The sequence below is a fragment of the Pseudorasbora parva genome, chromosome 3 (assembly GCF_024679245.1).
Source record: "Pseudorasbora parva isolate DD20220531a chromosome 3, ASM2467924v1, whole genome shotgun sequence".
In the NCBI taxonomy this organism is placed as follows: Eukaryota; Metazoa; Chordata; class Actinopteri; order Cypriniformes; family Gobionidae; genus Pseudorasbora; species Pseudorasbora parva.
The window spans coordinates 10,912,397-10,939,900 of NC_090174.1; the positions used below are offsets into that span (position 1 = coordinate 10,912,397).

Here is a 27,504-nt window from a genome sequence, read left to right on the forward strand (position 1 = left end):
CACACACACACACACACACACACACACACACAGTAACTGTTACTGTAAAAACATCTTACATTTATATTCAGTTACTAGTTTGCCTACACTCTAAAAAATGCTGGGTTAAAAACAACGCAAGTTGTGTTGAAATTGGACAAACCCATAAATTGGGTTGTTTGAACCCAGAGAATGGACCCATTCAAACAACCCAATTTCTGGGTTTGTCCATTTTCAACACAACTTGGGTTGTTTTTAACCCAGCATTTTTTAGAGTTTACATGATGACTTTTAAACCTAAATTTAGTGTCCAAGTCCAACAGCATATTTTTCAGCTTAATTGTTTACTCTATTTGTTTTTGTTTTTTTTGTTTTTTTTTGCTAAAAAAAATGTCTCCCTATCGACTGCATTCTGTCAAAAGGGAAATACTAGTGTGAATTGATAACATTCACATATAAGGATATAACCACTGTTCTTTATATAGATCAGTGGATATAAGGATGATTTTCATTAACGATTAGTAGCCTATAGATTTGATCAACTAGTTGATGCAGCCTTAGATGCAACACTGGCCTGATTGTGCAAGTGACAAGCGTCAACTGTCTTGACCCCCGAAGCGCGAGAGCCTGGTATCGTCGCCTACAGTGCTCCAGTGACCCTTGCTTTGTGCAGATGCACCATGTGTGATGTTTTGCACATTTTGAGAGAGAAAAAAGGAGAGAGAGAAAACGAAGCACCACTGAATCGCTCACGCTGTTTGTGAAATTACGTCCCACAGAACATTTTAAAATGACTGATTCTTTTATTTTATTTATAATCTGTCTGGATTATAAACCTACACGCTAGAGTGAATACATGTTTCCAGGAATTAAAGATTTGTTTGTGAACTCAGTTTTGTTGACAACAACAGATTTATAAAGGATTCTCATTACACATTTTGGAACAATGTTTGCTGCATGTTGTGCTCTCAAACTTTGAGTGACACAAACAAAAAGCACTTGCAGAGAAGCATTTACTTAGCCTGACAAGCCAGACCCACATCAAGATGTTTGGTCTGGAAACTCACCATTGACAGGGCTCAATCCAAGGGGCGGGAAAAACGGTTATCTTAAAAAACTCCCTCTGCACGGCGTGCACGCAATTGGATAGCGCTACAACCAACCAGAGCAACGAAGGTGAAACAGAGCTAGTTGAAAGATTAAACTTTCGCCGTATCCGGTCGGCAAAACTCAGAACACATCTTCCCTTCTTAAGAATGACTTCAGTGCCGTTCTTTGTTCTTTTCTCAGAGAAAAGCTTAACTCCAAGTCTTCCAGAATCGCGGTGAAAGCGGATTCGAAAGACCGCCGTTCGCCAGTTTCTGTGTTTACTACAAGCATGCAAGCGCAACTCGGACGTCATTATGTTAAGCCCCGCCCCACCGACTCTATACACGATGTGATTGACCCGACCAGACGAAAAAAGACAAGTCTAAAATGTAGACTGAATGACACTTTAAGCAGAACATCTCAAATGGAAATTGCTGAAATGCAGCTTATTGTTTATTGGTGTTTTCAGATCATCCACGCGCGAGAGAGAGCTCGTGTGCATATGGTTGCCAGATTGGACATGTTTAGGTAAACACTGGATAATATACGGGTTTCTTTTCACAGAAAAGCTCTGTTTGGGGGATTTTAATTACTGAAATCTGGCAACCGCAAGCATGCAAGCTTTTCTCGCACACGGATGATCTGAAAACACCAATAAACAAGTAAGCTGCATTTTATCAATTTCCATTAGAGATGTTTTGCTTAAAGTGTCATTCAGTCGGTCTGTGTTCTGTCAGGATGGTCAGGACTCACGAGCCGCTTCGCTGAACAGCTGTACTGCTGTGAGCTGTGAGTGACTGAAATAAGCCAATCAGAGCAGAGCTCAACATTAATATTCATGACTCTTTCCAAATAAGGCAAAAACAAAGCATTACATCCTAGGGAGAATTTATAGGGTTGTAAATGGACCTGTAAAACTGTATCTGAAAATTGTTTGCCCTTAAATAAGCCACATACCCTCTAGATATCAGAGAACAATTTAACATATTGTTTCAAATTCTAGGGCACCTTTAATCTAGGGTTACAATCCTCAGATTAAAGTGAAGTATAAATAAGGGATAATCCAATGCAGTGTTTCAATTCCACTGAAAAGAAAGAAAACATAAAGAAACCAGGTAACAGCTCTCAATTATACCCAATATTGCTATTCATCCATCACTGCTTCCTGAAGGGCAGCATATTGATGGGAGCTGTCATTATTACCGTTTCATCTTCACGCAGACAGAAACTCAATGGACAGCATTGGCACGAAGGACAGAGCCACTTAAAGACACAAACACACACTTTTGCTTTGATCAGCCCTTGTCTCACCTGAGCATGCCGATAGGATATGTAGTGCTTGTATGATATGTGAATACTTCATAATCTGCATCATAAATGCAGATGCAAGTCTGCCACCGTGGAGTTTTGAATTGGGCTCATTTTAGTCTGGATTGAAGGCCACCAATCACTTCTGTCAATTTAAACTAGCCACTGATCACAGCTATTCTCCATCATTGTCATTGCAAAGATCCAAGTATCTTACTTTTACCCATTACAGTAGAGAAACAAGAGAATGCCCGTGTCTGGAATACAGAATCCTGCCCATTTTCCAAATGTCAAATATCGATAGACAATTTGATGGATGGCTTCAGGAATAGGAAGATCCCACCATGAGAGCCCTTAGCTCAATCTAACAGGACTTGTGTAAATCAGGTTAACAGCAACCTGAGGCAAGAAGACACGTGAGTAGACAGAATATTCCTGTCTGTAGCCAGAGGTTATTTGTGTTATTATACAAATGACAACAACTCTAGTTAATTCTCAGTGTGGTGTTCTGTAAACTGCTGTTCATTGCATCAAGGGCTTCAAATCAATCAGCATAATATATATATATATTAATGCAGCAGCATGCATGTCCATTGAATTTAGAATGTTGACAGGAAATAGTAGTGCATGTACTCATTCATCTCTAACCTTTTACACTGACAGTGATTCAAAGTTGTACAGTGACCCAGTCACACTCCAGGTGATGTGAGAAAGGTGAACAGTTTAAAGCTCATTTTCTCTTATTTTATTATACACTCACCTAAAGGATTATTAGGAACACCATACTAATACTGTGTTTGACCCCCTTTCGCCCTTCAGAACTGCCTTAATTCTACATGGCATTGATTCAATAAGGTGCTGAAAGCATTCTTTAGAAATGTTGGCCCATATTGATAGGATAGCATCTTGCAGTTGATGGAGATTTGTGGGATGCACATCCAGGGCACGAAGCTCCCGTTCCACCACATCCCAAAGATGCTCTATTGGGTTGAAATCTGGTGACTGTGGGGGCCATTTTAGTACAGTGAACTCAGTCATGTTCAAGAAACCAATTTGAAATGATTCGAGCTTTGTGATATGGTGCATTATCCTGCTGGAAGTAGCCACCAGAGGATGGGTACATGGTGGTCATAAAGGGATGGACATGGTCAGAAACAATGCTCAGGTAGGCCGTGGCATTTAAACAATGCTCAGGTAGGCCGTGGCATTTAAACGATGCCCAATTGGCACTAAGGGGCCTAAAGTTTGCCAAGAAAACATCCCCCACACCATTACACCACCACCACCAGCCTGTACAGTTGTAACAATGCATGATGGATCCATGTTCTCATTATGTTTACGCCAAATTCTAACTACCATCTGAATGTCATAAAAGAAATCGAGGATCATCAGACAATGCAACATTTTTCCAGTCTTCAACTGTCCAATTTTGGTGAGCTTGTTCAAATTGTAATCTCTTTTTCCTATTTTTAGTGTAGATGAGTGGTACACGGTGGGGTCTTCTGCTGTTGTAGCCCATCCGCCTCAAGGTTGTGTGTGTTGTGGCTTCACAAATGCTTTTCCAGACAGTCAACGACAGCGTTATTCATAAAAGTAGTACCGGTCAAGTAAACTAGTACCCGGATGAGCGGTGTTTTTCACTTTGGAGGTTGTTATCTGGGAATAACATACCGCTGGAATGCACGATTGACCAATCAGAATCAAGTATTTCACAGAGCCGTGTAATAATAAGAGTGAAGCAGGATATTCAATTAGAAATGTATTAATTTATCTGGAGTTTATTAGTTTATAAAAAATAAAAATAAATGTTTTGCAATGATATTTCACTACACAATATGACCACAAAAAATATGTGGTCATTTTTTATTTCATGTTGACTTTTAGCCACAGCATAATCTGTGGGTCAGCCATTCTAAAAGATACTTTAATAGATTTTACAGTGCTTACAAAAAAAGAAAGAAAAAAGGACATGATACACTGTAAGAACATCAGCACTCTTAGACATCAAAACTCCCTGAGCCTCATTCTGCACAACTCACAATTAATTACATGTCATTTCATCAAACTTTGAGAGACAATGGAGTCTGCATTCATTAGCTGACGATGATGAACTAATAGTGGCATGACTGCAAGAGAGAAAGTGAATTTAGATAGTGCCACACGGGGACTAGGGCAACTGCGAAATGTGCAATTAGCCTGTAGGAATTGTGAACACGCTGTGTGTGATCAGCTATTTGGGTGAGTGGAGTGGAGTGCCAACACCTCCAGATGAAACGTGACACTCTGATTAATGGCGAGGCGCAGAGACTGCCACCGAGCTCATGAGATAGATGGGCCGGAGTTTAGTTTGACTTCAGACCACTGCATGTCACAGATTAATGCTCATCTTACGCTGGGATCTTGGTTTAATGCATCAAGTTAGGCAAGCTCTTCAAAACACATTGACAAATTAATATTTCACCAGAACAAATAATGCTTCAGCATGTTGATCTATGTTTGTCTAAGTTTTCGGCAGTTAGAAAGTGTCATTTTACGTAGTCTTTGCTGTCTAGTCATGATCAAAGATATAAAGAAAGACTATCGATCAGATTTAACTAGACTATCAGTTTAACATGTTGGAGATAAAACACCCTCTAAATGCTCTTTAAAAAAACACACACCACCCTATTTTTTAATAACCAAACTGATCAAAAATTTAATTTATATTTTTACAAAACAATTCCATTTCAAATCAATTCTGTACTTTTGAAATTTCTCCTCAACAAAAAAAAATAAAAAATCATAATAATCAAGTTTACTCTTTCCACAGTCCTTTTAGAAACACAACCCTTTTCAACTAATAACAATAAGTAAAATATTTTTTTCAAGTCAGCATGTTAGAATGATTTCTGAAGGATCATGATACTGAAGGTTCTGTTGGAAATTCAGATGTGCCTATTAAAATAGAAAACAGTTGTAATAAAATGTCACAATATAACTGGTACTGTGTTTTTGACCAAATAAATACAGCCTTCTTGAGCATAAGACTCTACTTTCAAAAACTGAACTGGCAATTTATAAAGTGAGTGGTGATTCTTGCAGGATTTTTTTTTTTTTTTTTTTTTTTTTTTGCTGAGTATTTTGTTGTGGTTCTCATTTGTGGTGCTCCAATATATTGCTCTTCCACAGCTTGCTATCAATTCTAGTTAAATTAGATGCAATACATTAAAGGGGGGGTGAAATGCTGTGTCATGCATACTGAGCTTTTTACACTGTTAAAGACTTGGATTCCCATCCTAAACATAGACAAAGTTTCAAAAACTAATGTTGGACGTTTGATGGAGTATTTCTGTGTCAAAAATACTCCTTCCGGTTTCTCAAAAGTTTCGGAGAGTTTTTTTCGAGTATGGGTCCTTGTATGGGCCGTACGGGCTCTTCTTCGGGAAAGGTGCGTGCGCGCGTGACTAGAGCGAAAGAGCAAATGCATGCCCATAAACACTGCTCTCAAGATGCAGATCCACTCGTCCGTGCAACATTTCTGTCACGCCGCACTCCACTTTATTCCTATGGGTGATGTCAAGCGACTTTAACACGCCCACATAGCATTCCGGGAAGGCAGCGCTGTATTTGAAACTATTTGATTGCAGAAATGACGAGAAGCGTCACATCACGCTTCAGTCGCACTGCAAAAGTCGATCTCCACGGTCACTGCTGTCACAGGACTTCACCAAATCAACAATGTTACCATAGAAGTGTGTTTTTGACGGAGCGGTCCCAGCGATAAAGGTTCACGGTCGTGCTTTGGAAACAGGCGGTGAGTAAAACTGCTTCAAATGTCGATGTTGTTGCTATTGTCGCGTAAGTAAACATCAGTAAACAACACAATCGTGTATAGTGTTAGTTAATTTAACAATGGAACATGCGATCTATGGTGTGTGTTTAAATACATTTGTTTAGCTGACCACTATAGGTGTCAGTTTGTTTATTGTAAAACCACCCAAACATAAACCGGGACGTTCTCACAAAGCGTGCTTCTTCATTCAAATGCGCTAACGGACTTCATTGTTGCTCTATGTACGTTACACTAGTCTGACGTGCAAAACCGTTTTGCTTGCTACTGCTAAGGTTTAGTCGCATACAATAGTCCATAAACCGAATCATGTCCTCATAAACTGCGAGTAAAGACACACAAATGTTGACAGACCACTAAATACAGTTCATACCACAGAGACGGACGTCCTGCTGTTGCTGTTTCTCCTGTTCAATTTATTTCAGCCTCCGGATCTGATTCTGGATCATATATGTATTTGTTGAATCAGATTGATAGCTATGGTTTATTTAGGGTAGCGTTTTCTTCTCCACACTTGAGGACGTCACCGCTTTGTCCACGCTCGTCATTCTTTAGCTCCGCCCACACGATACGCCTGTAGCCGCTTGTTGTTGTTTTTTCCGGAAAGACTCGGTACAGCCGATATTTCTTTATAAGTTTAATAAAACTAAAGACTTTTCGGAGATATGAAGGATGCAATACTACTCTATAGGAACTCAAGATTGACATGAGATTGACTGAAACTGAGTGTGCCCCCCCCCCCCCCCCAAAAAAAAACTTTCATTCATTAAAATTAAAAACGTTATCTTATTGGGATAGTTCATCCAAAAAAGAAAAATATCCCATGATTTACTCACCCTCAAGCCATCCTATGGCATTCTTCTTTCAGACAAATACAGTCTGAGTTATATTGAAAAATGTCCTGTTTCTTCCAAGCTGTATTATAATAATAATAATAATAATAATGCGTTCAATTTATATAGCGCTTTTCAAGGCACTCAAAGCGCTTTACATTGAAGGGGGGAATCTCCTCAACCACCACCAATGTGCAGCACCCACCTGGATGATGCGACGGCAGCCATATTGCGCCAGAACGCTCACCACACACCAGCTGATTGGTGGAGAGGAGACCTAGTGATGAAGCCAATCAGGATATGGGGATGATTAGGAGGCCATGATGGACAGAGGCCAATGGGCAAATTTGGCCAGGATGCCGGGGTTACACCCCTACTCTTTTTCCGAAAGACATCCTGGGATTTTTAACGACCACAGAGAGTCGGGACCTCGCTTTAACGTCTCATCCGAGAGACGTGCTCTTTGTCAGTATAGTGTCCCCATCACTATACTGGGGTGTTAGGACCCACACAGACCACAGGGTGAGTGCCCCCTGCTGGCCTCACTAACACCTCTACCAGCAGCTACCTGGTTTTCCCAGTTGTTCTCCCATCCAGGTACTGACCAGGCTCAGCCCTGCTTAGCTTCAGTGGGAAACCAGTCTTGGGCTACAGGGTGATATGGCTGCTGGTTTAATAATGGCAGTGAATGGCAGCCCAAAATTTGAAGACCAAAAAAGTGCATCCATCCATTATAAAAGTAATCTTTATAATACACTTTTATAAAGTATAAAAGTGTAACACCTTCCATCAAAGACTGCTTTACCCAAAATCCTTTGCCCGGACTCATCAGCACTTATTGTTTACACGTGTCTCATTTATGTCACGATTCGCCAGTGAAAGTGCCCTTTTGTTTTGTTCACATGCCTGAAGCTGCTAAAGTTAAAGGAAAACACAATTTGGTGGCGCCAAGCACAGAACAGTCTTGCCGAGCACATTAATATACGATGAAGAAGAAGTAGTAAGTACAAAGAAGAACTTATATAGTAATGGGCCGATTTCAAAACAAAGATTTGAACCGTTATGAATCAGTGTATCGATTCAGGATTCAGATTGCCAAAGTCAGGTGATTTCAGCAGTTTCTCGATTTGACACACGATCTGAATCATGAATCAATCCGCTGATTCATAACCGTTCTAAACTTTGTTTTGAAATCGGCCCTTCACTATATGTCATTATTTCGTTTTTTTGCACACAAAAACTATTCTTGTCGCTTCATAAAATGATTGTAGAATCACTGTAGTGAGATGGGCTTTGTAACGACGTCTTTAGTGCTTTTATGGGTCTTGAGAGAGGAAATGAAGGCCTTTCTGAGCCATCGGATTTCAACAAAAATATCTTCATTTGTGTTCCTAAGATGAACGGAGGTCTTACAGGGTGTCGAACGACATTAGGTTAAGTAATTAATGTAATTAATAATAAAATAATACAATTAAATATTGTGTTATGACTTTACTTATTGGGGCACATGACTATTAACTAAATGATTAAGTAATATGTAATTGTGGTTATGGGTTTTGAATTAGTTAATAGTCATGTGCCCCAATAAGTAAAGTCATAACATAATGATACCTTTATAAATCTTTAGCTAATGATTAATTAAAGCAGACAACTGGAAGTTGAAATGCATGGCTTTGACCCCTTGTGGTAATTAACACATTCATTTAAATTATTAGTTTAATATAATATGTTATTAAGGAATTAGTACATTATGACATATTTAACTAATAACAATTTAATGATTACTTAATGTATTAATCATGTAGAATCTTCATTAGTTGCGGATGCAGTAATCATTAATAAATGGCTTCACCATTAGTAATACATTAACTCATGATAATCTGTGCATTAAGTATGAATTAATGCATATTAGTGCACCCGTATTGTAAAGTGTTACCAAGAAAACTATGAGTTAAACTAGAACTGTTAACATTTCAGCTTGGACTTAGAAATTAGCTACTCTACTGTAGACACAATCTCACATTTATTTGTTATGCATGTGCACCTAATTCATTTTTTTTATGAGCCAATCCTTTGTCATATCATGTTGTCACAACCAAATTTTAACATAAAATGGACACCCATCAAAATACAAATAGGCTACGTTAGAGTGCCAGACTGCCAGTAAACCAAACAGTAGGCTATTTAGCTTAACAGTCTTCAATGCCAAATGTAATATGAGAGTAAACACTGAGAACATCTTAATAAGAATAAGCAAAATATTATTCCATTGCTTTCAGAAACTTCAGCAAGTGCCCATTTTAGGTGAAGATGAGCCTGTGGGCATGCGGCGGGACACACTTCAGTGGAGGAAATTCATCACAGCACACTTCGCTCCTTGTTTTAATTACGCACAACAAACAGCATAGATGTTTCCTAATAAGATGGAGTCAGAGAGGGTCTCATTACCAGTTATGAAGAAGGAAAGCGGGAGGGAGAAAGTGGGAGAGCTTTCATAAGCAAAAGAGAGGATTTCTCATGGATACAGTGGAAGTGAGCACAATAAACAGAGAGTAAATCAGCACCAAAATGAATCGGCACGAGAAGTGTTGGTTTTAGAAAAAATGTGTTTATTCATTGCATAAACAAGGGTAATATGTTTTTAGGATGCCTTCTTAGAGTATTGATTAATACATCATAACTTTGTGTAATTCAAAGGCATAACCCCCAGCAAAAAAAGGTGTTTGGAAGGTATAATTCATCCAAAAAGTATAAATGTTGTCCTGATTTGGACCTGTCACGTTGCTCCAAATCTGACTTTCTTTTTTCTGGAAGATTTGGATTAAAAAAAGAGAATAAAAAAAGATTATTTTTTTTTTACATGCGATAAAAGTCAGTGCTGTTTTGGACCCTATTGACTTTCATTATGGACAAAACAGTTCTTCACAATATCTTGTATTCACAAAGGTTGGCAACTCTAGGAAATAAAAATGTGTTTTGAACACTTACCTATTTAATGTTATTTAAGTTTCCAAATACATATTATTAAAAATAAAAAATTTGCACAAAGATTAAACATTCCGTAACATTTCTACACAATGCTATAAACATCATGCAATCTCGTGGCCGGTGTGGATATGGTGAACAAGTAAGGACAAGGACTTAAGATTTCAAAGGAGTTGAATTCTTGTGATCTGAATCAACACTTAAGACACTGGAGAACAAGTGTGTTTGCTCAGCTATAGTCTTGTTTGATCTTCACATTAAGCATCTTCTTACAGCATTACCACTCACCAGCAATTGAGTATTCTTACCTACAATCAAAGGCCTTTTATTTATTAGCCAAGTTTTTCAAAGTCAGTTCATTTTGGACATTTACATAGCAAAGTGAAACCCTTGTCAAGTTTGCAGCTGCTGTGAACGTACATAACTTATTTAAAAACAGAGAAAATAAGATGATTTTATAACTGATCAGCAAAGCAACCAACATGATTGTGACAGATTTCAGCTTTAATTTCACGAGGCAAGAGCAGAATCTCACTCTGCAGGTGAAAAGCATTTGTCTTTATAAATCCTAGGAGCAGCAGTTCTGTGATACAGATGAAGTCACATAGAGCAACACTGTCCTCTACTGACAGAACTACATTCCAGCTGGGAGGCTTCATTCACATCCAGCTATTACATGAAAATCATGTACAAATATGAGATAATATGGTGAAATCTGTTTGTCAAGAATGTTTCCATGTCATGTTTTATCCCAAAAATATATATCATTAAGTTTTATTTTGTGTGTTTCATATGCGATCCTTCAGAAAGCATTCAAATATGCAGACATGATACTTAAGAAACATTTATTAATATGAATGCTGACATTTTTCTGCTTACTATTTTTGTAAAAACCATGATAAAAAAAAATTCTGGAGTCTTTATTGAAAAGTAAGGTCAGAAAATACATATAGTTATATACATACGCATATCTCTCTCTCTCTCTCTCTCTCTCTCTCTCTCTCTCTCTCTCTCTCTCTCTCTCTCTCTCTATATATATATATATATATATATATACACATATATATACACATACACAGGTCCTTCTCAAAAAATTAGTGTGATAAAAGTTCATTATTTTCAATAATGTAATGATAAAAATTAAACTCTCATATATTTTAGAATCATTGCACACCAACTGAAATATTTCAGGTCTTTTATAGTTTTAATACTGATGATTTTGGCATACAGCTCATGAAAATCTCAAAAAATTAGCATATCATGAAAAGGTTCTCTAAACGAGCTATTAACCTAATCATCTGAAACAACTAATTAACTCTAAACACTTGCAAAAGATTCCTGAGGCTTTTAAAAACCAGAGGTGTCAAAAGTACTCGCATTCATTACACAAGTGGAAGTATAGATACTAGGGTTTAAAATACTTCTGTAGAAGTTGAAGTATCAACTCAAGCTTTTTACTTAAGTAAAAGTGTAAAAGTACTGGTTTCAAAACTACTTAAAGTATAAAAGTAAAAGTAATGTAAGGAAAAAAATGCCATTAAAGACAAAAGCTTAGGCCAAACCACAGGGGCCTATAGTGCACTACCCCACCTCCTCAAAAAACATTTTTCTAAAGGCTATAATGATTATAATGTTATATTAAAATGTTAATGTTGAAAAATTTGTGAGGAACTGGCTACCTGTTTCAGCCGCATATACCCATTGAAAATGAATGCATTTTAGTACAATGGAAATATACCATTATGTGTACTGCTAAGCATTAACATGTTTCCTGAAGCGGAAGATATGATGACTGGTTGCCTATAAGTAATGTTATCAATAACCTTTATTGGAATGTAAATGTAGGCTACATGTGTGATCAGTGTTGCCAGATTGACGACGCTTTAGAGCCCTACGGGCCCTGACTTTTTTTACACCCCTAACCTCATACCCACTGTCGGCCTCTGACTGCTTGGTTGTCACTTTAAAAAAAAATTAACAAACAAAGAAATCCAAAAAAAAAATCTAAATTAAATTTAATAAAGAAACTAAGCTAAATATAACTACTTGGACATTACAAACAAAGCTGAACTATTTTAATGACTGCAGGAGTGTGTCATAGGATTGTGCAGGGCCTGTGCAGGGCTGAAAGCTCAACAAAACCAGCCCACTCAAAACTGATTCATCATTGATTCAAACCTCTTTCAGCAGCTGTTGGGGTTGCTAGTTGCAGATGTCCTGAGTGTGTATATTATGATGGACAGGAATCATGATTATATTTATAAAGGGTCCTCGAGTCACAGGTGTAATCCACGTTTGAGAGTTGGTTCACTCTACCACTCCTTACTGTAGAAACGGCTTGTGTATATATATACTGTATGTATGCCACTTTAGCATAGCGATCACTTGAATATACATCTACGACGAGTTATCGCGCTAAAAACCTGGCTGTCATGAATGAGCGCGTCTGCTGCTGATCGCTGATTGACTGAAAGTGCGTGTTTGTCCGCTGGAACCTGCCTAATCTGGCAACACCGTGTGTGATTTGAGCTTTGAGTCATGTGCAGGCGCGATGGATCGCGTAGTAACCAATAGGGTGTTGGAATGGTATATGTTTACACTTCTCATCCAACCACAATCAAATTCACACTATCAGGATGACGCGATTTATCTGCATAGTTTTTTTTTTAAACAAGATGAAATGAAAGAGGAGTAACGAAGTTTTTTTTTTTTTTAAAGTAAGATGTAGAAAGTACAGATAATTCTGTGAAAATGTAAGGAGTAGAAGTAAAAAGTAGGCAGAAAAATAATTACTCCAGTAAAGTATAGATACCCAAAATTTCCACTTAAGTAAGGTAACGAAGTATTTGTACTTCGTTACTTGACACCTCTGTTAAAAACTCTCAGCCTGGTTCATTACTCAAAACCGCAATCATGGGTAAGACTGCCGAACTGACCGCTGTCCAGAAGGCCATCATTGACACCCTCAAGCGAGAGGGTAAGACACAGAAAGAAATTTCTGAACGAATAGGCTGTTCCCAGAGTGCTGTATCAAGGCACCTCAGTGGGAAGTCTGTGGGAAGGAAAAAGTGTGGCAAAAAACGCTGCACAACAAGAAGAGGTGACCGGACCCTGAGGAAGATTGTGGAGAAGGACCGATTCCAGACCTTGGGGGACCTGAGGAAGCAATGGACTGAGTCTGGAGTAGAAACATCCAGAGCCACCGTGCACAGGCGTTTGCAGGAAATGGGCTACAGGTGCCGCATTCCCCAGGTCAAGACACTTTGGGCTACAGAGAAGCAGCACTGGACTGTTGCTCAGTGGCTCAAAGTACTTTTTCGGATGAAAGCAAATTTTGCATGTCATTCGGAAATCAAGGTCTGGGGTGCCATGTCAGCTGCTGGTGTTGGTCCACTGTGTTTTATCAAGGGCAGGGTCAATGCAGCTCGCTATCAGGAGATTTTGGAGCACTTCATGCTTCCATCTGCTGAAAAGCTTTATGGAGATGAAGATTTCGTATTTCAGCACGACCTGGCACCTGCTCACAGTGCCAAAACCACTGGTAAATGGTTTACTGAACATGGTATTACTGTGCTCAATTATATATATATAGGTCCTTCTTTAAAAATTTGCATATGTGATAAAAGTTCTTTATTTTTAAAGCAATACGAATTTGGATTTAAAATATACTAATTTAAAAAAAATACAAAAATTAACATATCTTTGCAACAAAATACAAAATGAAATTCACCAGTAATCTCAAGAAAAACTACTTTTGTAAACACACAAACATACACATATAGTGGAGAGTGGGGTAAGATGAACCAGCGGGTAAGTTGATCCAAACACCTTTATCTTGGCAACTGCACACTTTTATTGTCATGTGACCATATACTGTATTTTGGAACCACCCATCATTTCTACCAGACTGTGAAAAGGAGAAACATATCCGACGAGTGGAATCAGCTTTTGGCTTGTCAAAGTAAAAATTTAGCATAACATATGTAATATGTCCCTTATAGCTAATTTATCCAGGTCTAAAATATTTATGATCTATATTGGTGATTTAGCAATGTATAAAACCATGCAAATCATTCAGCTAAATATTAGCCTGAATTGGTAAGATAGCTAGTTTTGTCTAAAATGACAGCTATGGGGCAAAATAAACCAGATGCTGAGGGGTAAATTGAGCCAGCATTTTAACTTACCCCACCATAAGGCACTGTAGTTAAGTTAAATCTCTGAAATATAAACTGGTATAATTTCAATGTAATGTTACACAAATGGTTTAGTTTATAAGTTTCTTTTAAAAAATATTTTGAGTTTATGTGATAGGAACAATGTACACCAAACCCCTCTCTGGTAAGAACCAGAAGATGCTGAACCTTTCCAACTGTAGTCCCTAATAGGCTAACATGTTCGACATGAAGAACATTTTGACTAAAATGTTTATTAGTTTGAGTGACATTTATTTATTCTTTCAATTTATGTTATTTTATTTTATTTTCCTTGTCAAACTCAGTTTAGTTTGTTTTAGGAAAGGCTACAACTTTGGTGTTCAACATTGTTTCAAAAATCCAAATGGTTTCGACCACGGGATGAAGGTCTGAGGGCAGGCTTGAGTCACTGGGACCTGGACCGTGCCTGGTTGCCATCTGGGGACTAAATCGCAAAGCCAGTGCTGAAGTGGTCTCATATGAAGCAGTCCAAGAGCCGTGACCATGCCATATGCCCCTGGAGCCTCTGAAATAATTTCAGTTGAACCGCACTCTCGCCCTCAAATTGTCTCAGGCAAGTCAGCAGTGACTGTGTATGCTCGCTCGTAAGCGGCACGTACATGGTGATGAGTCGATTTCCATACCGAGAAAAGAGTTTGCTCTTTTCCTAGTTGACCCGAAGACCCAGACGGGCAAGGTGCTGGAGCACCAGGTCACTCTGTTCGCAAATCTGGTCTCAAGAGAGAGCTAGTATCAGCCATTTATCGAGAGAGTTCAGGATGCAAACCCTGTGTTGCCCGAGTGGTACAAGGACCGCCTCGACGACTTTCGTGAAGATGCGAGACAGGGCTAACCCAAATGGGAGAATCGTGTACTGGTATGCCTGCCCATTGAAAGCAAACCGTAGAAACGGTCTGTGTCAAGGAAGAATGGAGACATGAAAGCACACGTCCTTCAGGTCGATTGCTGCAAACCAAACCAACGGATGAACGCATCCTGAATGGAAGCCTGTGAAGGGTTCTGTTCAAGATATGCAGATCCAGGATTGGTCGTAACCCACCAGTTTTCTTGGGTAAAATGAAATAAGGACTGTAGAAGCCAGACTTTATTTCGGCTGGAGGGATAGTCTCGATCGCACCCTTCGTCAGCAAGGTAGCAACCCTCTGCCAGGCTCCCAAGAACTGAACCAGCGCGTTCATACGACCCACAGACGTACCCTGGGTGGGGAAGCGATGGGAAGCCCGATTGGACAGCAGCAAAACAAAAGATTCGCCCGGCCCTCAACTGGGGGAAGGAGTGGCCCTGCTACCACCTCCGGGAAAGAACAGGGGTCTCATTTATAAAACTGTGCGCAGGATCCCTACTAAAAGTTACGTGCGGCCAAAAGCCAAAAATTGAGTATGGCAAAAAAAATATTCCGATTTATAAAACCGTGCGTACGTACACCTCAAGCAATGTTCCCTTTATAAATCACAGCTCACCTGCAGAGTGCGTACATGACCAGCCTCATATCCTCTTACACTTCTTGCCATTTTTTGGGATTTCTGTCTGGATTTGGCCTACTCAAATTGAAAAGCTTCCCATACACACATACAGTGGTCTAGGTTCAAAAATGTGGTGTCATTTTACAGGAAATCCTTTGATGTTACATAAAACACTGCTAAAAGTGATAAACATGTAAGTATATGTTGTCTAAGCTGTAATAACCCCCCAAAAAGTAGGCGCTTTTTGATTATTTTTTTTGTCATAAATTCTTTTTTGAAAGTGTGTAACTCAGGCCCTGTGTGCTCTAGGAACCTGCACAGTTTGGGCTATTTCCACTAAATTACAGAAAATAGTGGAAAAAAGAAGTTTGCCTGTCTCATGTTGTATGCCAGATTTATTCAAATGAGTCTGAAGGGATGACCCCCCTTTTGTCCCCCTTTCCCCCCCTCCCCCAACCCTGCTACATATATATAGCAATTTTGTTTTGTTTTTAAGTTGTATTATGTGCTTACAGTATGTAAAATGTGTGAAATAAAGATTGTCATTCATTCAAGGTGAAGGCAGAGAGAAAACTATCCTCCCACCGCCAGAGTGTGGCTGCAGCTGAACACATGCTTCTTCATGATGACTTTGTAATAAACACCGTCATTTGCAGACTTTGACATTTTATGATATATGTTCATTAAGGAAAATACTTTGTTTTATACTGTTCTGCAGTTTTCTAATGAAAGGATATTTCATGCCATTCTGTATCACGTAATCGCGCCATCTCCTCCTGTGTGACTGTAAGGCAGCACTGATTATTATTATTAAATATTTTTTAATACATTTTAAATTACATTTGGATTTTACTAGATGTATATAGCCTAAAACAATTGGCACAAATAACACTGTTGGATTTAATCTTCATGATAATGTGGATATAACATGAAGATTAAATCCAACAGTGTTATTTGTGCCAATTGTTTTAGGCTATATACATCTAATGAAATGGAGTGAAAATTATTCATTATTATAATCGTTCTTCTCACATTTATTTTCTACAATCTAACTTCAGTTCACGACACACCATCTGTGTCTCCAATTCCCTTTGGTCTCCAGAATGTGCGTACGCACGGCTCAAAGTTTGCTTAAAGGTGCGCACATTCTCCCGTCAAGTTTGTTTTTTATAGATCAACAATGTTTGCGCGGGAACTGGCGTATGTACGTTTCCATCCCCGTTTTGTGCGTACGCACGCTTTATAAATGAGAACCCTGGAACCCATCTCTAAATTGTCCCCATCAGGAGCCCTACTATGCCTGGCGTTTGGCAGGCTGCAGGGCCGGAGCGGACTGGGGAACCTTCCCTGCGACGACCACCACGGCACGGCCCGGGACCGCTGCTGAGGCCAGGCGGTAGGGGTGGAGTGACGGGAGATGCAAGAGGGCACCCTCGGTAGCGAGCAGGCTGAGGTGGACTGAGCCGGTGTGGGCCGAGGAAGGATCGTCTGGGCTTTATTCCACACCTTAACCCCCAGGTCACCCTGGCCACCAGCCAATGTCTCACCTGAGGATAGATTTGGGGTGTGGCAGAGGGGACTCTACCTCCATTACGAAGGTCACTGAGTCTTCACGCACATCGTGATGGTCATATTTCTGCAGTGAGAACATGGCTCATCCACAAATGCTGCTTGAAGCCCAAACACGTCAAGCAGTGATTGTGCCCATCAGACCGTGAGAGAGAGAGAGAGAGAGAGAGAGAGAGAGAGAGAGAGAGAGAGAGAGAGAGAGAGAGAGAGAGAGAGAGAGAGAGAGAGAGAGAGAGAGAGAGAGAGAGAGAGAGAGAGAGAGAGAGAGAGAGAGAGAGAGAGAGAGAGAGAGAGAGAGAGAGAGAGAGAGAGAGAGAGAGAGAGAGAGAGAGAGAGACTGCACCCAGAAGTGCACGGGACTTGACATCTTCAAAAAGACCTGCCACATGCACAAGGTTTTTTTTTTGTGAAAAGGTTAAGGAAAGGAAAGTGTTAAAGAGCCCAGGAAACACACACAGCTGTTGCAAATCACTGCACAGACCAGCAGGCAGGCAATGTTGAATTGCTGGAACGCACCGTCACACCAACACACGGGAGAACCGCTCGCTTGGAAGAATTGAAGAGAACTCAGATTTTCAGGCTTGCAGAGTGAAGAATGCTCTTGGCTCTGAAGCAGAAACACGAGGCGAGATTGCCAGCGCCCTCCTTATATCCCTACAAATTCCGCAGCATTTCCTTGTCCATGGCTCGTTTTGTAAAAACTCGAAGGTGATAGGCTTCTAAGCGAAACCCTATTTGTCAGTCACTGACGTAACTCAGTGACTGAACGAAAGGGAATATTTTTATAGGAAGCTATTTTTTTAACCCTTTGTCATAGATGTATTCTGATCATTTATGATAGGAAACATCCTGTAATTACTTTCGATACCTTCTTTGTACTTCTGCCTCATTTTCTCTTATCTAGAAGTAAAAAAAATGGCTCAGTTTACCCCACTCTGCCCATATATTTGTGTTTAGATATGAGATTTACTTGAGATTACAGGTATTTTAATTTAGTATTTTGTTGCAAACCAAATGCCTGACGCCACCTAGAAGAGTTGACAGGGATCTCTCATTAACAAGTAACAGAAACAAAAAAAATTGTTATATGGAGTAATGTTTATTGCTGATTAGAAGTTGAATATATATTTATATATACAGTTGCATACATTGTAAAACCAAATATCCCGTACTGTGGAATAAGAGATGATGAATGAATGTCTCCAGACTCGCAGTGGTAAAGAATTGAATCTTAATCAAACACTGCTGATTGTCTCTGTGGCACCATCTAATACTGCAACTCAATGTTAATGCTGTGGAATTGCATTTCTACACCTATTTTCAGGATCCGGATTATAATTAAATAAGCATTGACATTTTTTAAACAGCATTACATATAGTGATGGTGAGCTTTTAAAAGCCTTGCATTTTTAAATTGCTAAAATGAACGTACGTATATTCAAAAGAATAAAAATTGTCCATTGCAACAGAAACCTCTGGAAGCTTGTTTCCACCACTAAAAAAAAAAAAAAAGATAACTGCAACTTTTTAATCTCACAATTCAGACTTTTTTTCTTGTACATCTCGCATTTAACTTTTTTCCCTCAGAATCGCATGACAAGGAAAAAAGTCAGAATTGGGAAAATTGCAGAAATTCTGACTTTCTAACTCACAATTGCAATCTTGCAAACCTTTTATCTCCTTTAGTGGTCATAAATAAAAAACTACCTGCACATTTTTGAATCCCACATTGAAGTTTATCTTGCAACTCTTGATTTGTGAGTATCTCACAAACCTTGTGTATCTCCTGTAATTGTTTTGTGATTAATTGCACCTAATATTAAAGTTGAATTAGTTTAGTAGAGTTTATCTCGCAATTCTGACTTTATAACTTGCAAGTCTATATCAATAACCTTATATCTCCTTTAGTGCTGTCTATAGATTAAAAACAAAATACAGCATATTTTTCTGTAATTCATTTGCGTTTAATCGCACCTAACATTACATTTGAACTCGCAAATCTGACTTTATAACTTGCAATTGTGAGAAAAGTCAGAATTGTGAAAATTGCAGACATTCTGACTTTATAACTCGTAATGGCTAGTTTATACCACAAACGTGTGAAAAAAAAGTATTTTTTTCCGTGGCAGAAAAAAACTTCCATTGAAACCTTATTACGTGGAATCAAGTCCCTTATGATCGTAAATAAAATAAAATAGCAGCAAGTGTACAGCATCACCAAATCTGACAGATTAAAAACCTTTTAAAACAATATGAACTAAATTCATAGCTGCAAATTCTGAAAAAAGTGCCTTTAATTTCAGAAGCAGTACATGTTACAGTACTAGTAAAGACTTGATTTTTTGTATGTTAATCCTTTTAAAGAAATATTGTATCGATTCCCAGCAATAGTATGAGGGTCATTGCCGCAGGTGCTCTACTGTAATATAGTGCGTCAGGAAGGACATCACAGCCTTATGATGAACCATATTTTGAGATGAATGCCAAAACTGGCATCAGAGGGCGAGTCTCCTCTTGGCTCGAGATTCGGGCATCAGTCTAAGACAGAGCCATTCGTGCAGAACCATCTGTAGCTGCCTTACAATACGGTGAAAGTAAAGATGACCGCAAAGCCGCTGACCTCATGTGTGCGTTAATATTCTAGACTCAGCCGGATGAAAGAAGTTGTTGCCGCCACCCCTTGCACATTCACATACATCCAAACCTCTTGCCAAACATCAGAACTCTAGTTTTCCCTTTTTGTCAAGTTTTATTAGATCTACAGCAGATGGAATGGTCCGTTTCACATGGCTGAACCTTGAGCACCTTGGCTCTGAGCGTCTCGTTTCAGGCAGTCCTCCGTCACACCCTGTGACGCCAGTTCTGAGAGCACATTGTCCAGGTAGTTGGGGTCGGGGTAGCCGTGACCGGAGACGTTGGACATCATCTCTGTCTTGTGGTGGATCTCGTTCCAAATGACAGTGTCAGGCTCCCCTGTGGTGCTGGAAGTGCCCACGGTGAAGATGAGGCGTCGCGTCCACGCCACTTTCAGCAGCTCCAGCACCTGAAAACGGTCACCATGGAGATAATCAAGACCTTCAGATTTAAAGTAAACAGTTTGTGGTTTGCTCACACGAACCAGAGCATCGCACAAAGATCAACATAAAACATAAATGCTGAGCAGGACCTGGGTCGTGATTCAATATATCATCGCTGTCAGGTAGAATCCTTGCATCTCCATTTGTGCTGTCAATCGATTAAAAAAATTACTAATTGACTGCACATTTTTCTGTAATTAATTTGCAATTAATCACACCTAATATTAAAGATGTTTGTGTATTTTAATAGTGTTATAGTTTCACATTGAACCCCCAAAATAATGTAGAAACAATTTTATGATATCATTTTTTTAAATTAATACATGGCTTCTCCTGAAGTGACATGCGACTCGCCTTCAGTGCAGTAAATCATTATTTTCCAGCCGTGTCTGCGCTTAATTCTTTAAATTTATAGTTTGCCTAGAGTGGTGTATACAAACTACATAATATACAATGACCAGGGATACAATCAGCTTGCGCAGTTGTCTCTCCACCACAGTATGATTTACAAAAACGACGTGTTGTCTGCTGGACAACATCTGACCAATGAATGATGTGGATGTTGTCACGTGACTGCATTTTGGTTCATTCACCAAGTCATCAACTGATTCAGACCAGAGCAATCAGTGTGGAGTGAAAAGGAACCAAAACGGCTAAAATATGCTAATGTATATTTTTTTGCCCTTGAGCCAAATTAACCAAACACATTCTTAGTCTAGCATCTGATGTAAAATTAAAGCCAATACTGTCTTAAATTTGTCAGGTTGTCACCAGACCAAGCTCAATTTAGGTTTGAACATTAGTCTGGGGAGTCTGCTCTGTATTTTCTACTGCACAAGAGGCGTGATAAACGAGCATTATTCAATGACTCCTTCATAGTCCTTTAACCAATCAGACCACAAGAGCCATGATCAATGGGCAACGAATCATCGTTTCTATAGCGGTCATCGTGTTAAACCCGCCAATAGCGCGCCAGGTGGATAAGCCAGTCTGTGATTGGTTCCCACAAAAGTGTAACAGAAGCAGTAGGAGTTGCAGGGCGAAATCAAATCACCGGCAGATCGGGCAGTCTAGTCATAAAGGGTTAGTTCACCCAAAAATGAAAATTCTGTCATTAATTACTTACCCTAATGTCGTTCGACACCTGTAAGACCTCCATAAGATCTTCAGAACACAAAGGAAGATATTTTTGTTGAAATCCGATGACTGAGGGCTTCATTGACACTAATGTCATTTCCTCTCTCAAGACCCTAAAAGGCACTAAAGACGTCGTTACAAAGCCCAACTCACTACAGTGATTCTACAATAAATTTATGAAGCAACAAGAATAGTTTTGTGAGCAAATAAACTAAATAATGACTTATATAGTGTTGGACCGATTTGAAAACAAAGTTACGAAAGGGTTATGAATCAGCGTTTCAGGGTTCTCACGTAATCAGGGTTATGATTCATGATTCAGATTGCGTGTCAAACCGGCAAACTGCTGAAATCACCTGACTTTTGCAATCCGAATCATGAATCGATACACTGATTCATAGCGTTCGAATCTTTGTTTTGAAATCGCCCCAACCCCTTTTATGGGTCTTGAGAGAGGACATTGGTGTCAATGAAGGCCTTTCTGAGCCATCGGATTTCAACAAAAATATCTTCATTTGTGTTCCTAAGATTAACGGAGGCCCTATGGGTATCGAACGACATGAGGGTAAGTAATTATTGACAGAATTTTCATTTTTGGGTGACCTAACCCTTTAAATAGCATGTGCTCAGCTTTTATAACATGAGGTTTTGGCCAAATGACAGAAAAAAAAAAAAACCTTTTCACCACCTGTAAATTGATGAAAACTGCACTTACTGCCTCAGATCAGCATCTGTTCTAATGATTGACAAAACATGCATGTCTAACATTGTCTGTTCAAAAACTATATGAACTTGATTTTTTGTTAAAAAGTTCATATAAAAAAACAAATGTCGAATAAAGCCACAGTATAAATTGACAAGTGTTCAATTACTTAAATAAATAAAAAATCCTGGAAAGTAGCAGTTTTGGAGATATAAGGATTCTGTCCAACAGCAACAATATACTGCATTTCTTGTTACTTTACTGCAGTATGCAGTGATTTATTTTTCTTGCAACAGAAATCTCATGTGAGTAAAACTCACACTCGATTATGACGTCACGTGTTATAATTAACTTTGTAAAAGGTTACAAAAACAAAAAAATTATGTTCTGTGGTAATTGAAAATCAATAAATGCTGAGCTTAAACACTCTTTTAAAGGTTCAAGCGTGTATAAGGTTGGGGAGCTCTGACGTATGCAGACAATGTCAAAGAATTGATGTAAAAGTTTCTGAAGGAAGGCCCAATTTAGAAAAATTACAGATTTTTCATTTCACTTTAATGGGTTTTCTTCCATGAAGTTAGCTTGGTTTCTTGAATTGGCTAATATAGACAATGTTATGAATGGGTAGAAAAGTACAGTCAGAAATGTATGGCATCATTATCCAGTGAAATTATGAAATTACTGAGTTTTTTGGCATAATTATAATAACCATACAATTTGGAGTCCTTATTTTCTTTGTATAAAAAGGTTAACATTTGAAGGGGTGGGGGTGCCATAGTGAAACAAAAGAGGTAAACATGCACAAAGATGAATAAGATTCAAGAACACCGTCTTTATTACCATCTAAACGCTGAGAATAAGAGAAACTTCACCACAAATAATTACAAATAAGAACTGGCAAGGGACTGAACATAGAGTATAAATACAGACGAACAGGTGCAAAAGGAAAACCAAACTAAACAGAGCAGGGAAACAAGACCATGAAACAATGATTTAGGGTAAAGCATAAACACGGTTTGGAAGATGGTTTTATTATGTAGGGCTGGGCGGTATGATGATGTATATTATAGCGATGATATAAAGATTCAATGTTAGAGGTATATCGTGGTATGTTAATATATCCACGTAGCAAATGAAAAGAAGGACCTACATGCTGAGTTGAGCTAATTAATCTTGAAAAATTATCGGAATTATTACATTTCTGTAGTATTTCTTACTTGTTAAATAAGCCCAGGGAGCCCGAAACCACCATAGACATTGAGGGGGACATTGATTTAATCTTTAAATAAGATTTTGGTCATTTTGCACACCCCTATTAGGATGTACTCGCTCATAAAAAATTGCACACAAAAAAAAAAAGTAAAAAAATGTAGCTTTAAATAATCACGTTAAATAAAAATAATAATAATAATAATAATAATAAAAATAATGTAAATAGTAAAAAAAGTATACTTTTTTTGTTAAGACAACTACTGGCCCGACCCTGTGAACAGAAAAAAAATCACGGTTGATCCTTGGCTAAAGCTATATTTACTGTCACATGCAGAAAAGGAAAGCAATTTAAAGTAATTTCTGGAGGAATTGGGAATTTTATGTGAAAGTGAAATACATTCCCATGCAGATTTTACCTTTTTTTTTTGACACAAATTTACATGGAAAGATGGTTGGTTTGAAAGTGACTTCCAACGTCGCTAGATTTTTGACAGTGACTGCACCTTCAAACTATTAGCATGCAAATTTTTCTTTTTTAATGGCATTGTGGTGCCATTTTGTAAAAGAAGCACAGAAAGACATTGCTTGTGTAACACATGGTACAGTTGATTCAGCAACTGAACGGTAATTTAACAGATTTAATGTGTGAAAGTGGCTAGTGATTTGATAGTGACAAATGAGAATGGCATGAATCTTTACTTGGACTGGGTCAATTCCCTCCATTACCTTTCTGCCTTTGTCATTGTCAGGAAGGAAACAGAAGCGAGGGAATCCTCTGCATGTGTAGGGTTGTCCTGGGTTTGGGTGCTCAGGACCCTGCAGACAAAGAGTGCATTAGGATGATGAGTGCTTAGTGCAAGCCAAGGCAAGGACAAAACCATTACCACACAAAGGAATGAGCCAGTTATGCCCCCAATAAACGCATTTGGCAGCTGACGTCAGTCTGCTGGATTAAAACATTTGGCTGGTTCTTATGGACCTCTAGCATTTCTTTCAGTTCAGTTCATCTTCTAAAATGGTTATTGAATCATGGTGCAAAAAAATATATAAACAAGTGCAGAGCTATATTGGCTTGCCAATACAGACCTGTATTCCAGGCGGGATGTTGTAAATAATTTGTATAGTGCCACAGTCAGGGTGTCCAGGCAAAGACTGAGGAATACTGTAGATATCCATGTTGCCCTTTGGTTGGGTGCCGGTCTTCTCTCCGTAGATTGTCTTACATGAGGGGCACTGCAGGCTCCCATCCTATAGTGTGACAAAATGTGATAAGTGGGAGAAAACAGGTGCGGCTAATCTCTTTAAAAGAACGAATAATTCCAGGAATGCACAACATACACTACCACTGAACATTTTGAGGTCAGTATTTTTTTTTTAAAAGACATTTCTACTTTTATTCACTGATCATAAGTGACAGTAAAGGCATTTATACATGTTACTTCTTTCAAATTAATGCTGTTCTTTTGAGCTTTCTATTTTTCAAAGAATCCTGGAATATATTTTATATATCAGTATATATCAGTATATATATATCAGTTTCCATAAAAATATTAAGCAGCAAAACTATAATAAGGAATGTTTTTTGAGCCCCATATCAGCATATCAGAATAATTTCTGAAGGATCATGTGACACTGAAGACGAGCGTAATAATGCTGGAAATTCAGCTTTGCCATCATGGGAATAAATTATCAGTCATTTTAAATTGTAATTAAATTGTAACATTTCAAAATATTTAAATAGTTTTTACTGTATTTATGATCAAATAAATGCAGCCTTGGTGAGCAAAAGAGACATCTGTAAAAAATACATTTGGGAACACCACACAGTGTAGATTGGAATACATTTAAATTAATACTTCATCCAAAAATCTAAATTCTGAAAATCATTTACTCCAATTACTAACAGTATTAACGGTATTGTAATTCATGTCATGCATTCCTATAATTACCCTAAAATAGTATTAAAAAAGTTGGATATAATTGTGTTGGTAAGGTATTGCACACCTTGGTTCCATTGTTGTACATGGCCAGCATGCAGGGCATGTGGAAGGTGTGACCACATTTTGTGAGTTTGCCCACAGTGTTGGGCTGAAGAGACTGAGAGCACTCAGCTGGGACCTCATAACCAGACGGGCAGGCCAGGCGCTCCATACAGATGATACAGTCCTGAAAGCACACAGCCAGATGTCACAAACCTCACAGAGCAGATCATATTTCCAGAAGAAAGCTCTAAACATATGGGTGAATTTCATCAAAATTAGTCCGGGTCATGTTATATTTTGCATACAGAATTGGAAGTCTATGTTTAGGGCCATTACCATTATAAAGGTGCTTAAAGGGTTACTTCGGCAATTAGCATATGGCTTTCTATCAGTAGAAACCCTGGAGTATATTTAAATGATCGTGCATCAAAAAAAATATACCTCATCTGGAACCACAGGCACTTCCTCCATGTATTTCTTAATGACTTCCTCTGGTTTCTGAGCAGGAGCTAAGGACATACAGAACACAAGACACATCTTAACCAACATGACCAATAACTGGCACTCAAAATCATGTGACAACGTGAAAATTATTTTTCTTAAAGACAGAAAGTTTAATCAGTTTTGTGACTTGTAATTTTTCATGTACATTATATATACACACGCATACACACACATTTTTTTTTACATACATTTCCACTATTTGTGACTTACATAGACAATTAATTTTTTTAAATAAATTCCTATAATATGATTAATGCAGATAACCTGGCAGAATTAGAATGCTACATTTGTTATGCTTTCTTAATGACCAAATAAATTATAGAAATGGGTTATTCTAAGAAGCAGTTAGAGATGCTATGGTATTAGTGTCCATCTACAGCTCTGGAAAAAATTAAGATTTAATTTTTCTCTTAATTTTTTCCAGAGCTGTATTTCCAAGGAACAACAACCAAATACCTGATGCAATAACGCTTGCTCTACAATTCCTGCTGAATCACACTTTGTTTTGTGCAGTGTTCTGCATTATCACACTATATGTGGACACACATAAGCTTATACATTTAACCATTTATAAGCTTTCCCCTAGAAAAGAAACACATTTCTGGTGACAGGGTAGGCCGGTTCTGCTTTGCACGTGAACATCAAGACCATCTTATTTATTGTTTGCATCAGCTCGTTTTCACGTCACATCAAGGAAGTTTTCGCAATTTGCATTGCATATTTATTATATACATGTATACACTAGCAGTGTGCAGCATAAGTGTTAAAATAAAAAATAAGTGTAAAAAGTCTCCCACACGGTGATTGAAAAAAAAAGTTGGGAGGAAAAACTATATTTCTGTGCTTTTGCATTTTTTTACTCACAAAACGTTCCCCAAGAAACTTTTCAGTCTCTAGTTTTTCTCCCACCTCATATGTCCATCACCAATTGTGCCAGTTTTGCAAAATTTTTGTGAGCAAATGCAAAACCTTTGCGACAATGCAAAGGCATTGAAATATAATTTTGTTCCAATCACTATGTCCCTTTAGGGGCCTAGTACCTAAAACCCACCTTAATGTGTTAAAATCACGCAGCATCAGGTTTACAATTTATTAAATTAAATTTACAGATCTTACCAAATTAAATGAGCTAAATAGTTATTTTCTAATATTCTTATATTTTAAGTGTAATCCACAGCCTCAAACAGATTCTTGCTCTTATGAAAATATGTTTGCTACACTTAAAAATAATAATAATAAATGATGATGATAAACTATTTGCGTTTAGCAACATAGTAATTTAGTGCATTAATCGAGAATTCAAATAATGTGTACATCTGCATCAACCAGAATTTAGAGCCTGAATTATCTGGTATACATGATTTATTTTAATAAATCGACGTTTGATACTTACTCAGCATTTTACACATAGATATACATAATAAAGGATAGATGTCTTATGATGGAGTCACCATCGCCATCACCGGCGGCCATCTTGTCACAGGCAAGCTTTCTGTCAGGCTCTGTGGAACCTGATGTAGGTGATTGATCTGTACGAACATAAACACTCTTATCTCGCTGAAATCTTAACGGATTTACAAATGGTTTGGTTTCTTACAAACGTTTTATTAACATGGC

At 38.3% G+C, this 27,504-nt stretch overlaps 1 protein-coding gene across 3 annotated transcripts in view; it reads right to left on the reverse strand.

Moving 5' to 3' along the window:
* Window positions 1-18,352: 18,352 nt before the first annotated feature.
* dtx2 (deltex 2, E3 ubiquitin ligase) overlaps window positions 18,353-27,504 on the reverse strand; it is a 33,886-nt gene continuing 24,734 nt past the window's right edge. For all 3 annotated transcript variants that reach the window (XM_067437782.1, XM_067437780.1, XM_067437781.1), the window contains 5 exons: window positions 25,825-25,892; window positions 25,406-25,567; window positions 24,488-24,649; window positions 24,128-24,217; window positions 18,353-20,315 (listed from right to left, as the gene is read on the reverse strand). In XM_067437782.1, coding sequence (XP_067293883.1) covers window positions 20,055-20,315; window positions 24,128-24,217; window positions 24,488-24,649; window positions 25,406-25,567; window positions 25,825-25,892 — 743 coding nt within the window. In that variant the 3' untranslated portion in view covers window positions 18,353-20,054. The remainder of the gene's footprint in view (window positions 20,316-24,127; window positions 24,218-24,487; window positions 24,650-25,405; window positions 25,568-25,824; window positions 25,893-27,504) is intronic.